This window comes from Indicator indicator, chromosome 23 (genome assembly GCF_027791375.1).
Source record: "Indicator indicator isolate 239-I01 chromosome 23, UM_Iind_1.1, whole genome shotgun sequence".
NCBI classification, from domain to species: domain Eukaryota; kingdom Metazoa; phylum Chordata; class Aves; order Piciformes; family Indicatoridae; genus Indicator; species Indicator indicator.
In genome coordinates, this window is record NC_072032.1 from 4262250 (window position 1) to 4278935 (window position 16686).

The following is a 16686-nucleotide window of genomic DNA, read 5'->3' on the forward strand; positions in this document are numbered from 1 at the left end:
TCAGTGCCAGCTCATGTCCAGCTTTTCTCCCACCAGCACCCCCAAGTCCTTCTCCACAGGGCTGCTCTCCAGCTCTTCATCCCCCACCTGTCTTCATATCAGTTTGCTCCAACCAGATCTTCCCTGCTCACCTCTGTACACCCATCCCTTCATGTCACTTATTGACTTTTTAGATGCTTAATAATCTTTTGACTTCTAACAACATCCAGAGGAGGCTTTTGCCTCTGGTGTTTGCTCCTGGTTGAAATATTCTTATTTTTTATTTTGATAAAGCCTCCTTATGGGACTGAGACCCCATGGCATCTGGGTTTTAGCAAAGCTGCAGTTTGAGTTTTAGCTCCACTGCTCACCCAGGCAGTTTGTCAGTCCCAGAGCAAGTGAGGGTGGATTTTGTTTTGAGATGTAAGCCAGCAGCAGCTCTTGGTTGGAATGTGCTGCTTTCTGCTGTCAGGGCAGCCCCTGCCTTCTTCTCAGCCCATTCCCACCCTTGCCTTCCTGTGAGTCCATTGAACTGGCTCCTGTCGATCAGCCATGCCTTGGGAACGAGCACAAGGGACAAAGCTGCAGAGCTGTCCCTGTGTCAGCTCTGGAGTGGTGACTGCACAGCTCTGTTAGTGGTGTACAAACAGACCTGTCTGCAGTGGTTTTGGCACCAACATTTCTCCTGTCTGTGCTGTGGCAGGAAATGTAGCCAAATAAAAGCACCAGTGTCAGGGAGGAGAGAGAGAGCGAAGGGCAGGGTGGCTTCAAATGGCCCATGTCATAGAATCATGGAGTGGTTTGGCTTGAAAGGGACCTTTAAAGGTCACCTAGTCTACCCCCCTGCAGTCAGCAGGGACATCTGCAGCTAGAGTGTCCATCTCTGGAGCTCCCACCACAAGGACATGGATTTGGTCCAGAGGAGGCCATGAAGCTCTCCTACAAGAACAGGCTGAGGGAGTTGGAGCTGTTCAGCCTGGAGAGGGGGAAGGCTCTGAGGAGACCCTTAGAGCAGCCTTCCAGTACATGAAGGGGGGCTACAGGAGAGCTGTGGAAGGACTTTTTACAAGGGCTTGTAGTGATAGGATGATGGACAATGGTGATAAATTAGAGCAGGGTAGATTGGACACTGTGAAGAAATTCTTTCCAGTGAGGGTGGTGAGACATTGGAACAGATTTCTGAGAGAACTTGTGGATGCCTCATCCCTGGAGGTATTCAAGACCAGGCTGGATGAGGCTTTGAGCAGCCTGATCTAATGGGAAAATGTCCCTGCCCATGACAGGGGTGTTGGGGTGGATGATGTTTAGAGGTCCCTTCCAACTCAAGCCATTCTCTAATTCTGTGATATTTGCTCACATTTCGTTGCCATTGAGTGCCATGCCTGATCAGGAGCACCCATGACCTTGCATCAACAGGTGCCACCACTGTGGGTAGCTCTCAAGGCAGTGTTGTCAGCAGGGACCAGGTTTGTCATCTTCTCCATTCCCAGTGGATTTCTCAGCCCTTCCAGAGCAATGGTTCCAGTTTAGACCTACATCACCTGGAATTATCCCTCCAGCTGTGTTGTGCAATCGAGCTCGTGATTCCACATGGGTTCTATACAAGCAGGAGAGAATTTTGGGTGCTATGTTGGAAAATCAAAGGCCTCTCTAGGGGAACTTGTGGTCTGACTATCCAGTTGGACAAGCTCAGCTTTCCCTGCAATTTAAATAGACTTTACCAGAATGTTAATTGTGCCAGTCTCCATCAGTACATTTTAACTCTTTCGGAGAGGGTTTCCAAGCCATCATGACTGTCCTGTTTAAATGGTACCATGGAACCACAGAACCATAGAACTGGTGAGGTTGGAAGAGACCTTTGAGATCAAGTCCAACTGCTGCTCACAATCCCACAGCCTTGGAGGAAAAGAACAGTTCTGCATGTGTCTACTTCATCTTCTTAGTCCTGTAAAAGGCATTTGTGGCTGCAGAATGTCATTTGGGGTAAACCAGAATATTTCTGTTCAGGTCAAGAAGATCCTTTTCTTCCCACTTGCCTTCTCAGAGCTTCCCTCTTCAGATTTTACCCTCATTTACCCCAGAAGTTCCCCTGCATCTTTGAGGCATCTGTAACATCTTGGCAGATGTATACTTTTGTTTTGTTCTCACTGTTTGGGGGCAGTTCTGTAGAGTCACAGAATCACAGAATGTTTCAGTTGGAAAACACCTTTAAGATTGTGTCTAGTCACTCTTTAACACTACCAAGGCTGGAGCTGAGCCATGAACCTCAGCACCACAGCTCTGCCTCTTTGAAACAGCTCCAGGGATGGGGATTCAACCACCAGCCTGAGCAGCCTGTGCCAGTGTTTAAGAACCCTTCTACTGAAGAAGGTTCTTCTAATGTCCAACCTAAATCTCCTCTGTTGTAACTTGAGGCCATTTCCTCTTCTCCTGTCATTTGTTACTTGGAAAAAGAGACCAACACCCACCTGTCTTCAACCTCCTTTCAGGGAGCTGCAGAGAGCCAGAAGGTCTCCCCTCAGTCCCCTCTTCTCCAGACTAACCAACCCCAGTTCCCTCAGCTAATCCTCACCACCACTGTTCTCCAGACCCTTCCCCAGCTTTGTTGCCCTTCTCTGGACCTGCTCCAGCACCTCAATGTCTCTCTTGGAGTGAAAGCCCCAAAATTGAACCCAGTATTTGAGGTGTGGCCTCACCAGTGCCAAGTACAGGGGGACAATCACTTTCCTGGTCCTGCTGGTCACACTGTTCCTGATCCAGGCTGAGAACTTCACTGCCCATTTAAGCTTAGGTGAATCATATGCACCAGATGATGGTAGGTAAGGTAGGAACAGGACACTGGTGTAGGGAGGCAGTCCTGCTTGGAAACTTCCTTCCACTTGGGTGAAGGTCCTTAAAATGTGTGGTTTTAAAGCAAAACCCAAACCCACTTAAAGCAGCATTGTGTGGTTTTAAACAAAGAAGGACTTCCAGAGGACCAGAAGCCTTGTTTTACTGCTGGAGCAGGGTCTCCACTAATGAAACAAAGGAGAACTCTTTGCATTGAGTCCTCTGAAGCCTGCAGGAGATGACTGTGATAGATTGAAGTGAAGCCTCACAGCTGCCTGCAACATCTGGCACCGCTGCTCAAAGATTTTCCTTCCATGAGGAAGTCTCATCCGTGACTTTTGGCTCCATTTCCCATCCCTGATATGTGCAAAGGTTACAAAATTCCCATGGCAGGAATCCTCACGCAGTGTCACAGGAATTCTGCCACAGGTTTTGTACTGCCATCCGCTGTATCCCAACAGAAACATCAACACCTCTGTCAGAAACCCAGTTGGATCTTGGGTCTTTTGACTGTGTGGGGGAATTTGGGTGGTATGGACCAGGAGTCATAGCCTCATAGGATCCTTTTGGTTGGAAGAAACCTTTCAGATCATCAAGGAGGTGGATCCCCAAGGCTGCATCTCCAGAAATTTGCCCTGCATCCCCTTGACGGTGTCATAACCCCTGCCTGAGGTGCTGGATGCTTTCAGACAGGGTGCACATAAAGACTTGTGCCATCATTCTCCAGGTCCTTGGGGCTGCTGAGTCCCCATGGACTCTCTGCTGTTTGGAGGTGGAGGTCAAAGCTCTGAATTTCACCCAGAGAGCTGACATTATTCTTCGGTGCAAAGGGCTGAGCAAGCCACAAGGAATACAATCCTGGTGTAGCAGTGTGAGGAGGGTCAGGCCCTTGCCTTTTTGTGGTTACTGCTGGGGCAGCCTCTCTCAGATGTAGGAGGTGTTGTCTCAAGCCATTCATTAATAGGCCCCAAAAAAATGCTGAGGGTTCCATGTTCTGTGTAGAATTGAGTGGATTTATTTGCAAACTTTTGACAGTGAAGATCAGAGCCTGACAGTCAAGCTGGAGGTGAAACTCTTCTATGAGTGCACTGAAGTGGGACAGTGCTGGTGCCAGAAGGCCAAACCCCTTCTCCTCTGGTCTCTGCTGATGTGGATTATTTTTTTCCACATGTTCACCTTCTGCTTTTGTTAAAAGCCACCTTCTGCAGTGATGTGGTCTGCTGAGGGTTGGCTTGATATTTAACTGGAGCAGACTGGGCTGAGGTGCCACAGAGGTGTGATGGGGTGTCCTGAGCAGTGCTAGGAAAAGATCTTGTGATGCAGACAAAGGGCATTTGAAAGGGAGCAGGGCTGGGGTTAACCCCAAGGCCAACAAAACAGGTTCTAGAGAATCCAAGTGTTAGTGGCAGTCAGAAAGAGCTGTTGATTTTTGAGCAACACAGAGTCGTGGCATGCTCTGGGTTGGAAGGGACCCTTAAAGCTCACCTAGTCCAAACCCTCTGTAGTCATTGAGGACATCTTCGACTAGTTCAGGGTGCTCAGAGCCCCAAACAACCTCACCTGGAATGGTTCCAGGGATGGAGCTTAATATCCCAAGCTCCATCAGAGAGAAATTCCCAAGTTCAAGGTCTGGCAAGCCAACAGCACAATGAGGCTCTGGGATTTTTTTTCCCCAACCCTTTGGGAAAGCACAAATAGCAGCTTGGTGCATTCCTTCAGTCCCAAGGCACAGGACATGGCCAGGCCTTCTGCAGGCAAGCTGAGTGTCCTGACAGCCCTACTCAGTGAGTGCTGCAGATGAACAAGGCTTGCTGAATACCAAGACAGCCACAAGCCAGCAGCAGAGATTGTCCTCAAGGCAGCATGTGAGGTTCTGCCACCCCATCTGCCCCGTGGCAGCTTGTGTCCCCATTGTGCTGCTAAAATCTCATGTCTCCTTGTCACTTCCCATCTCCTCCCAACAAACCCAGGCTGTGCAGGGGATGACCAAGTCACAAGGATAGGTTTTTTCCCCTCCATGTTTATTCATTGAGGAAATCAACAGAGGAAGAGGAATAAAAAGGTTGCAAATATTTGGCTGGATTAGAAAAGAGACCCCAGTGACAGAAGAAACTGGAGGCAGACTCTTCTCAGTGGTGTCCAGTGACAGGACAAGGGGCAGTGGAGACAAACTGGAACACGGGAGATTCCATGTATGCATAAGGAAAAATTCTTCCCTTTGAGGATGGCAGAGCCCTGGAGCAAGCTGCCCAGGGAGGTTGTGGAGTCTCTTTCTCTGGAGAGATTCCAAACCTGCCTGGATGTGACCCTGTGTGATTTATTGTAGGTGATCCTGCTCTAGCAGAGGGGTTGGGCTTGATCTCCAGAGGTCCCTTCCAGCCCCCAGCATTCTGGGATTCTGTGCCTGGGCTGCACAATGTCTTGAGCACCATGTGCTCTGCAGCTCTGGTGTCCCTGCCCGGAGCTCAGGAGGACTGCTGTGCCCTCCCAAGGTGTGTCCAGGTAGAGCCATAGCTTGTTTACCATCCCACTTCTACCCACATCAGCCCATGTGCCAATATTTGCCTATCAAATCAGGGCTGATGAATGCCTCTCACACACAGTTGTTCATCCACTCACTTCCCATGACGTGGCTCTTGAGGTTGGTGGTCACCTCTGCATGCCTGGGTTTCTTTTGGTTTTCCCCAGCTATATCTCTTCACTACATAGGGGCTGCCTCTCCTCAAACAGCTCTGCCTTGTCTCTTTGTGCTTGCAGAGCCAGCCCTGTCCTGGGCTGATCCCCAGCAGTGTGGGCAGCAGGGGCAGGGAGGGGATTCTGCACCTCTGCTGTGCTCTGCTGAGACCCCCCTGCAGTGCTGGAGCCAGCTCTGGAGTGCTCAGCACAGCACAGACAGGGACCTGTTGGAAAGGGGCCAGAGGAGGCCACAGCAATGCTGGGAGGGCTGGAAGCCCTCTGCTGTGAGGCCAGGCTGAGAGAGTTGGGGTTGGTGAGCCTGGAGAAGAGAAAGCTCCAGGGAGACCTTCTGGTGGCCTTTCAGAAAGCTGAGAACAAACTTCTAATCCAGGCACGTTGTGACAGGACAAGGAGTGATGATTTGAAACAGAGAGGGAGATTTAGACTAGAGAGAAGGAGGACATTCTGTACAATGAGGGTGGTGTGACCCTCTCCCAGGTTGCCCAGAGAGGTGGTAGAAGCCTCATCCCTGAAACCATTCCAGGTCAGGTTGTTTGGGACTCTGAGTGACCTGTTTTAGTTGGGGATGTCCCTGCTGACTGCAGAGTGTTGGACTGGATGACCTTTAAAGGTCCCTTCCAACCCAAGCCAGTCTAGGATTCTGTGATCTAGATTGGAAAAGACCTTTAAGACCATCGAGTCCACCTGTAGCATTTGGTGCCTCGGTTAGAGGCACAGGGAAGCTCTGCCTGCTGGAAGCTGCTGCCCTGTTGAGCTGTCAGGGTGCAGCCAGATGTCTGTGCTGCTCCCAGTCGCTGGTTTGGCCTTTCCTGGGCTGAAAGCAGAACCATCCCCAGGCACAGCAGGCAGAGCTGCCGGCATTCACTGCTGTCACGCCTGCACGGCCGCACTGCCACGACGGTCAACAGGCAGGTAGAGCAGATAGGGTGGATTTTTGGAATTCTTTTCTACAATACAGGAGATAAGGGCTGGCTGCTGTCCCACCTCCAGAGGAGGAGCTGTGTGCCAGCCCTGACTTGCAGGCATTGCCATGGTGAGGCCGATCAGTGCCCCGTGCCGTTCGCTCAGCGCTGGCCGCGGCTGCGGCAGCTGCACCTTGTGCCTGCTTCAGCTCCTCTCAGGAGCAGCTAAAGACACTGGTTGTGGTGGAAACAGCCAACTGGTCTTGTGCTTTAAGGGGAGACAGCCCAGTAGAAAATAACCTCATTGAACCTGGGTGTTAAATCGTTCTGCATTCCCTTCTTAGCAGCTGGAGCTGTTCAAGTGGATGGTGCAGCCAGCTTCTGATTTGTGTCTTCTGTTTTATACAACCACAGAATCATTTTGGATGCAAAAGACCTTTAAGATCATTGAGTCCAACCATTCTCTAACCCTACCAAGTTTGGTGCTAAACCATGTCCCTCAACACTACATGGCCTCTTTGAAACACCTCCAGGGATGGGGATTCAACCACCTGCCTGGGGAAACCTCTTCCAGTCTCTGAGAACTCTTTCAGTCAAGAGGTTTCTTCTGACGTCCAACCTAAACCTCCCCTGGTACAACTTGAGGCTATTTTGAACTGGTTTGATATGGGGAGTATTTGGACAAAATCTGTTCATATAGCCCTGGATTAGTTGCAATCCAAAACTGTTCTGCTGGTGACAGGCTTCAACTAATGGTTACCAAAGAGTGGAGGGAAGAGCTTTTCAATCTGTTGCTGTAGGAAGGTATTTGGGGTTTGGAGGGTCCTGGGGACTGGTGGGTGGTAAGGCCCACGCTAGGAACCAGATTGCTGCAGCAGAGCCACAGGATGCTGCCTTTCCAGAGGATTATCTGGAGAGTGGATTACAGCATGGTGGGGTCAGGGCACGGCAGATGTGGGGCACAGCTTATGAGGAGCAGCCAAGGGATCTGAGGTTGTTTAGTCTGGAGAAGAGGAGGCTGAGGGGAGACCTTATTGCTCTCTACAGCTCCCTGAAAAGAGGTTGCAGTGAGGTGGGTTGGTCTCTTCTCCCTAGCTTCGCAGAACCACAGAATATATCTGGTTGAAATAGACCTCAAGATCATCCAGTCCAACCCTTGACCCAGCACTGAATGCTGAACCATGTCCCTAAGCACCAGGTCCACATGCTGCTTGAACCCCCCCCAGGAATGCTGACTCCACCACTGCCCTAGGCAGACCATCCCAATGTCTGAGAACCCTTTTAGTGAAGAAACATTTCCTAACATCCAGCCTGAACCTCCCCTGGTGCCACTTGAAACCATTTCCTCTGGTCCTTTCGCTTGCCACCAGCAGAAGAGGCTGCTCCCTGCTCACTCCAGCCTCCTTTCAGGTAGTTGTAGGGAGCAAGGAAGTCTTCCCTCAGCTCCCTCTTCTCCAGACTGAACAACCCCACCTCCCTCAGACACTCCTCATAGGCCAAGTGCTCCAGGCCCTTCATGAGCCTTGTTGCTCTTCTCTGGACATGCTCCAGCACGTTCCAGGTGATAGAACAAAAGGAAATGGCCTGAAATTGTGCCAGGGGAGGTTTAGATTGGGATTAGGAAACATTTCTTTGCTGCAAGAGTGGTCAGGGGTTGGAACAGGCTGCCCAGAAGTGGTGGAATCCCCATCCCTGGAGGTGTTCAAGAACTGTGTGGACATGGCACTTTGGGACATGGTTCAATGGCCACGGTGGTCTTAGGTTGACATCTGGACTTAATGATCTTGGAGGTCTCTTCCAACCAAAATACTTCTATGGTTCCATGAGTGGAGAGGCTGGTGTGTGGCTGGGGCTGAGGATGCCAAACATGAGCCACACCACCTCCCCTCAGCTCTGCCATATGTTGGCTCCTCGACAGTGGCTGTCTCCTCTCCACATGGGCTGTGTGACTCATTCCTCAGCACAAATGTGGATGTCAGATACTCCTGTAAGCCTGTACAGCATCAGATGTTTCTACTTGTACCTACTGGGGCTCCCTGAGTGCCTGCCTGCCCCGCACCCTGTCCCTGTCAGAAGGAATGAGCTTTATGAGTCACCGCACGTCATGCTTCATGAGCTGCTCTCTTCTTCTCTTACTGATCTGTTTGTACAGCCATCTGAAGACACAGCCTGCTCTAAAAGCTCTTCAGACGTGTGCCCTTGACTTTTGTAAGCTTTCTTCTGTTTTCATTCTGCCATGGCATCTGCTTTTTTTTCTTCTCCTTGCCTCCTAGTGTAGGTGTTTCCTTCAGCAAGGTTTTGTCCTTGTTTCACAAGGAACCATGACTACACCCAGCAGGTGTGATGCTCCAAGCTTGGGCAAAACTCAGCTTCACTGCAAATTCCCTGTAGCTCTAATAACAGCAGGGAAGGGGAGTCCTTCCTTACACCAAGGCCTTCTGAAGCTGCAGCTGAATGCAACGAGGTGAACAATATCTTCCAACTTTTCTTGCACTTAGCACTGTCTGAGGCTGTGCTGAGCATCTGGCAGCTTTGTGAATGAAGCGATAAAGTGGCCATGAAAATACAGCCCAGTTGTGTTTGCCAGCTTAGTGGTCTGATCCTGTAACATTTACTCCTTTGTTTTAAATAGTGTCATAGAACTATAGAATGGTTTGTGTTGGAAGGGACCTTGAAGATCATCTGGTATAGCCCCCCTGCCATGGACAGAAAAACTTTCCACTAGACCATCCAACCTGGCCTGGAATACTTCCAGGGATGGAGCATCCACTACTTCCCTGGGCAACCTGTTCCAGTGTCTCATCACCCCCACACAGCAGAACTTCTTCCTTCTCTCTAATCTAAATCTCCCTTCTTTTAGTTTAAAACTATCACCCCTCATACTATCACTGTGCTCCCTCATAAAAAGTCTGTCCCCATCTTTCTCACAGGCCCCCTATTAGTACTGAAAAGGCCACCAGAAGGTCTCCCTGGAGCCTTCTCTTCTCCAGGCTCACCAACCCCAACTCTCTCAGCCTGGCCTCACAGCAGAGGGCTTCCAGCCCTCCCAGCATTGTTGTGGCCTCTTCCATCCACACTCCAACAGGTCCCTGTCTGTGCTGTGCTGAGGACTCCAGAGCTGGCCCCAGCACTGCAGGTGGGTTTCAGCAGAGGTGCAGAATCCCCTCCCTGCCCCTGCTGCCAGCAATGCTGGGGATCAGCCCAGGACACAGCTGGCTCTGGGCTGTGAGTGCTCAGTGCCAGCTCATGTCCACCCACCAGCACCCCCAAGTCCTTCTTCACAGCCCTTCACCCCCAGGCTGTGTGTTGTGCTAGTTGCTGCCTGACGAAGATGCAGGACCTTGCACTAGAGGTGCAAGAGACAGCTGACCAAAGGACAGAAGGTCCTCATCCCCATTGTGCAGGGAGGAGAGGACAGGCTGGAGGCATTTCTGCAGCTCCCAGACCCTGCTGCCCGAGGACAGCAGCATTGCTGGCAGGTGTCAGGTGGATTGTGAGGAACCAAATCCCAGTGGTATGGGAGATCAGCCAGATTGCCACCTCTGTGGGTTGCTCACATAGAGCCAGAGTCAAGAGAAGGGGAGACACCTCAGCCATTCTCCAGTTGCCTTAAAAGAGAAATACCAGGGAAGTAACCCAGCTCTCCTCCCTGCCAGATCCAACATCTGAATCTGCTCTTTCTCAGCTTCTCTTCAAAATGGAAGTTGCTGGTTGCTGGTGGCCTGTTTGGGTTAAGCAGTAATTCTGGCAGCCTTCAGAGCAGATGTGCTCTGCAGGTCTTGTTGCTTTGAAACTCTGGTTCTATCACACTCAGCTAAATCAGACTTTTTCTTCTCCTTGGAGGTAAAAATCAGCCTTGTGTGCCCATCTGATTGAAGTGCTGAAACTTGTCTAATTGAACAAGTGCTCGAGTCAACACTTGAGTAGGATGAAAAGCAGTGAGGAGATCACCCAGGGATTATGTCTGAGCTCTGCAGCTACTTGGCACCACCAGAGCAGATGGCTGGGCCACATCCTGCCCAAGGCTGAGGAGAAAAGATGTTGACAGAAAAAAAATATTAATTTGGTTAAATATATTCAAGTCTAAATCCAGCAGTGCCTCGGGTCTCTAATTTCATACATTATAGCATCAGCACAGAAGATGGGATTAGGGAAAGGAGGGGCTGGGACTGCAGACTCCTGCAAGGGGCTGCCTCAAAGCTGATGTAGGTAAAAAATCTTTTGGGAAGAAGAAGAGAGCTGGAGAGAGCAGGACTGACTTGGCTTGTCAGGTAAAAGTGGAGAGCAAGCAGGGACAGTCTTGACTTTGTGTGTAAATCATGAGTCCCTGTGGTGTGGCTTTGCAGTGGAGCAAGGAACCCATGTCCAAGAGCTGGAGGGAGATTGGTTTGTGAGAACATCACAAACCTCACCACAGGTCACCTAAACACAGGGACAAGCTTCAGCCCATTCCCTCTATAAAATTCCACTGTGGTGGGGGTTGGAAGGGACTTCTGGGAATTCAGTCCAGCCCCCTTGCTAAAGCAGGACAGCCACAGCAGGTTGCTCAGGATCACAATGTCCATGCAGATTTGGAGTCTCTCCAGAGAAAGAGACTCCGCAGCCTCTCTGGACAGCCTGCTCCAGGACTCTGTAACCACTAAAAATGTGCTTGATCCGACAGCCAAAGTCTGTATCCAGGGTTTGGGGAGGTCCACTGGTGGCTGTCTCACTGGTATGTGGCCATCAGAAGTCCTGGTGACCACCCTGTGGCTTTCTGGCCCTTTCCCTTGCTGTGGGAATAACTGAACATACACAGAATACTTTTGCACGTGCCCCAACCACTTGTGTCTGGCTAAATCCACACCACCAGGAGCCCAAGGTTTCTTCACTAGGATAAAAACGATCTCATGCTTCTAGCTGGGGACCCTCCTAAACTTCACTTCACCCCAAACCCTAATGCCTTCACTAGCATAAAAACCATCTCACTCTTCTAGCTGTAGGCCATCCTAAACTTCACTTTACCTCAAACAAAGCCATGACCATCAAAGTCATCTTATTTGTTCTTTGGCCCAACATCATCTTTCACCTTGGCAACTCCCACAGTTTCACCTTCTGTGTTTTTCCCAGTGTGTCTCCAGCTGGAGCAGTAAGGAGGAGCTGCATTGTGCATGTAGGTAGAAGGAAGCAGAATCCCCTTGCTGGCAGCAGCAGAATGTCTGTTTTTCCAAAGATGTGACTGAATTTTAAATCCTTGGGGTTTAAAAGCTTTTCTTTGTTTGTTTCTTTGCAGGGGACAGCACTGGAAGAACCTTTATGGGCTCCTTATGACATGCAGGTGGATGATTTACTCGTGATAATTAAGGTAGGAAGAAGCATTGTCCATTTTGGCATCTTGACATTTGTTCTCTCACACTGGCCAGTGACCAGCTGTGGCAGGATGGTGCAGCCTGTGGCCCAGCCATCACCTTGTCTTAAAGTGTCCTTTTAAACACAGGGGGAAGGGAAATCTTATTTAAGAACTACCTGGGAACATAACTAAGTGGAAAAAATCTGACTTCCTCCCCCAAAGGATAATAAAGCTTCTGTTGGTGCAGAGCTGGAAGGGACATGACTCTTACTTGAGAGCACTCAGCACAGGGATTTTTTTGTTCTGCTGAAAGGTAGTGGTTGAGTTGGAATTCAGGTTCTAACTTGCCATCTCACACACACACACAAACAAAAAAGAAAAAGAAAACGCCCTTAAAATATATTTTGTTAGGTTATTTTCATCTTCTTGAGCTTCTGTGGAAAGCTGGTGCATCTCCAAGCATGGCAACAGAGTCCTCAGTTCTTGATTAATGACTTAGAGGAAAATCCCTGATGTTAAAAGTGCTTCACCTATGGGACAAACTTGGAAAAGAAGAAGTGTGTGGAGTTAAAAGGATTTCTGAGTCGTTTGTGTCTGGATCCTTGCCTTGCTGGGTCATTTCTGCCATGGCTGTTGTGCTGGGAAGCATCAGCAGGGTGGTGCTCTGGTCACTGCTGATCTCTCTAGTAGGAAAAAAATTTCACTGCAATCACCATACAGTGGGAGTCCTCCTTTCCACTTGCAGTTGAGAGAAGCAGGAGGGCAGGAGCAGAGAGGAAGGGATTTGTGATGCAGAAGCCACCTTGGAGAACCCTGCACCGTTCCAGGCTTTGCCCTGCACACTCTCATAGCATCTCCATTTACAAGCCTGAAACAGTGGTAGAGCTGTGTCAGAGCTCCCATCGGTGCAACAAACCCCTGCCATGTGCAAATACCTTAACTGTAGTGGCAGTGGATGTGGAGCAGAGGTGTTTGGTGAGGCCAGCATCACAGGCAGGATTTGTTCTTGCATGCACTTGAGCTGTCAGCATGTAAGGAAGCACCACAGGTGGCCGTGAAAGGTGTTTATCCATCACACTTTCACACCAGCTGTGCTTTATGTGGCACTTGGGCTTTACACTTCTCCCCAGCATGGGTGGAAGGGTGGTTTGGTTGGTGGTTGGTAGATGATTTTCCAGCTGAGTGGTTGGAGGCAGAGGGGCAAGTTCAAGCTATAACAAGAGCAAATTCTTCCAGCACAGGTTGACGGTTCCCTGGTGCCGCTCCACGTTTTGTTTGGCTCGTGGTAAGATGCACTGCTGTGGAATTTGCTTGGAGCAGGGATTTGCATGAGTTATTGTTCCTCACCAAGTGAACATCTGTGCAGGGCTTCTCCCTGTGCTCCACGGGGCCACAGTACCCAGCAGAGGAGGATATGTGTGGTTGGACAGAGTGGTCTGCAAAAGCCAAGTGTTTGCAGGGAGGAAAATAGACCCAAAGCTGCTGGAGTCAAGGGGAAACTCCTTCTGGGCTGTGTGGTGGTGTCTTCTGAGTTGTATTGGCTCTGGGCAGTCTGATCTGGTTGGAGGTGTCCCTGCTCACTGCAGGGTTGTTGGACAAGATGACATTTGAGGATCCCTTCCAATCTGTGCATCTGGGTTATAGAATCATAGAAGGGTAAGGGTTAGAAGGGACCTCCAGAGATCATCCCTGCCAAAGCAGAATCACCTAGGGCAGGTCACACAGGAATGCATCCAGGTGGGTCTTCAACGTCTGCAGAGAAGGAGACTTCACAACGTCTCTGGGCAGCCTGCTCCAGGGCTCTATCACCTTCACAGTAAAGAAGTTTATCCTCATGTTGAGGTGGAATTTCCTGTGTTCCAGTTTGTGTCCATCGCCCCTTGTCCTGTCACAGGACACCATTGAAAAGAGCCTGGCCCCTTCTTCTTGACGCTGGGTGTGGATGTTTCTTTGCTGTGATGACTTCTTTCCTTTCCCATCCCAGTGCCATGCTATGCTTGCAAAACCAACATCCTCCTGTAAGGAAAAAACTTGAGACAAGGATTGCTTGGCACTGTGGGAAGTTCACTGTGGTATTCAGGGAGTATGATACCATCAGTCACCAGAGCTGATTGAAATAGTGTGTCCAGAGAAGGGCCACGAGGATGATCAGAGGGCTGGAGCTCCTCTCCTGTGAGGATGGACTGAGAGAGGTGGAGAAGAGAAGGCTCCAAGGAGACCTTATTGTTGCCTTCCAATATCTGAAGGGGGCCTACAAGAAAGCTGGGGAGGGACTTTTTAGGGTGTGAGGCAGTGATAGGGCTGGGGGGAATGGATCCAAGCTAGAGGAGGGGAGATTTACATTAGACAATTAGGAAGAAGTTCTTCCCCATGAGGGTGGTGAGACACTGCCCAGGCAGGTGGTGGAAGCCTCATCCCTGGAGGTGTTTAAGGCCAGGCTGGATGTGGCTCTGAGAAACCTGATCTGGTGTGAGGTGTCCCTGCCCATGGCAGGGGGGTTGGAACTGGATGATTCTCGAGGTCCCTTCCAATCCTGACAATTCTATGATTGAACACTCGTGAGGGCTGATCTCTTGATTCTGCACTCAGAGTGTTTCATTTGAAGGGTTTCACGTTCTCCTAGAGAGACCTTTCTATAAATCACTAATTAAGCAAATTAGCTCCAGTGCCATCATCAGTCTGCCTACAAAAAGCAAGAAGATGATGTTCTGAAGAAACCTCCAAGTTGCAGACTCAAATTATCTAATATTTAAAATTGCAGTGGCTCATAGGAACAGGGAAAGGGATGAAAGAAACACTTGAAGGTTGGGGGAATAAAGCCAGCTTTTTTCACATGAAGCAATCAAGTCTAGTTGAGAGGTGTCCCTTCCCACGGCAGGAAGGTTGGAGTGGATGATCTCTAAGGTCCTTTCCAACCTAAGCCATTCTATGATTCTATGATTAGTGTTTTCCTGGGTCAGGAGGAGCACCAGTGTATGTTGGAAGCAATAGGAGCAAGGTGAGGAGTGTGATGGAGACGTGGCTTTGGGTTGAGCCATTTGGGTTTGAATGTGTGAAGCATTGCCAGGTACACTGCCCAGCAGCTGCCAGCTGGTTAGCCTTGAGTTGCACCAGGGGAGATTTAGGTTGGACATAAGGAACAATTTCTTTTCCAAAAGGGTTGTCAAGGCCTGGCACAGGCTGCCCAGGGCAGTGGTGGGCATCCCTGAAGGGGTTTCAAAGCTGTGTAGATGTGGTGCTGAGAGACATAGTTTGGTGATGAACTTTGCAGTGCTGGGTTAATCATAGAATGGAGGGGTTGGAAGGGACCTCTGGAGATCATCTAGTGCAGCCCTCCTGCCAATGCAGATTTGCCTGTATCAGGTTGTAAAGGAACACATCCAGGTGGGTTTTGAAAGTCTCCAGAGAAGGAGACTCCACAACCTCCTCCAGGACTGCTCCAGGGCTTCATCAATGCTTGGACTTGATGGTCTTAAAGCTCTTTCCAGCCTCAATGATTCTGTGGTTCTGCGATGCAGCCAGTTTGTGCTGTGTGTGTCCTGACACCAGGAGGGTTTCTGAGTGTTCCAGCTGCAGAGGTAACCACAGGCTTACCATGAGCTGCTCAGAAGGGCAGGAAACCATCCAGGGGTGGGGGTGACACCCAGACTGATACTGCTGCAGCCCTGAGCTCAGTGTGGCTTTTGTTCAGAGAGTGAGTCCTTAACCCACAGATCTTATTCCAACCAAGTCCATCCAAAGCCATTCACTACCTCCAGGCTATCTATATCCTTCCCTGTACCTTTTCCAGCCACACTGCCACCATCTTTTAGGAGGTGGGAGCCAAACTGACGTGCCCCATGGATTTGCAGAAGTTGACCCTTGTGGTTTCTTCTCACCAGCTCCAGCAGTGCTGATCACCCAGCTGATGTTTTCAGCACTACCCACAATAACTGAAAGGTCCTTCCTGCAAGATAAGAGCTGGTGATTGTGGCTGGCTCATGCCTCTGCTGCTCCTTCCCCTCTTAGCTTGACATTTAATTTGTCAGTGGAAAGCTGCTGCTGCATGACTTCAGCCCCACCAGTGGGACCCTCCAAGGTAGAGACATCAGCTGCTTCAGAGGTCAGACCCTGCACCCTCTCTCTTAAGGATTGCTCTTGCCAAGAAGTGTGTTGGTGCCCTAGCTTGATCTTCTCCCTTTGTACATGCAGTTATGAGCAAACTGCAGGAGGAATGAAGAGCTTACAAGTCAGGACCCATCCCAGTCCTGCACTGGTTCACCCTGGTGGCTTTTCCATTGGATGGCAACCAAGCCAAGGAGAGCTTTGTTCTCCACTATAAAGAGTTACTCTTTTAGTTTCAGATGAAGGTACCAACAGCTGTGGTCCTTCTTAAACCTTTAAGGATTGCTCTCAGATTTTGGCATTTCATAGAATCACAGAATCCCAGGTTGGAAGAGACCTCAAGGATCATCTGCTCCAATTTTTCTAGGCAAAAGCACAGGCTAGACAAGATGGCCCAATCCCTGTCCAGCTGAGTCTTACAGCTGTCCAATGCTGGGGGCTCCACCACTTCCTCAAGGAGATTTTTTTCCACTGGCTGATTCTTCTCTTTGTGAAAGATGTTCATCTTGTGTCCAGTCAGAATGTCCCAGGAGTAACTTGCTTCCATCAGCCCTCATCTTTTCCCTGTTGACACCTTGTAAAAAAGGAGTCTCCATCTTCTTTGTAGCCCCCCTATAATACTGGAACATGGTGATAGGTCTTCTGAGCCTTCTTTTCTCCAGGCTGAACAAACCCATTTCTCTCAGCAGCTTCCCAGTCATCATTGTGGCTCTTTTCTGAGCCCTTTCCAGCTTTTCCACATCTTCTCTGGGCTCTCTTCAGCCTGTCCACATCTTTTTTTGCATGGCAGAGACCAGAATGGAGCAGAGTACTCCAGGTGTGGGTGGAATAGTGGCTTCTTTGTCT

General features: G+C 49.9%; 1 protein-coding gene across 1 annotated transcript in view; it reads left to right on the forward strand.

The window, feature by feature from the left end:
* The window catches only part of PTPRA (protein tyrosine phosphatase receptor type A), a 110568-nt gene that overhangs the window by 19128 nt on the left and 74754 nt on the right, over positions 1-16686 (forward strand). The window contains exon 2 of the mRNA XM_054391556.1: positions 11680-11751. Coding sequence (XP_054247531.1) covers positions 11680-11751 — 72 coding nt within the window. The remainder of the gene's footprint in view (positions 1-11679; positions 11752-16686) is intronic.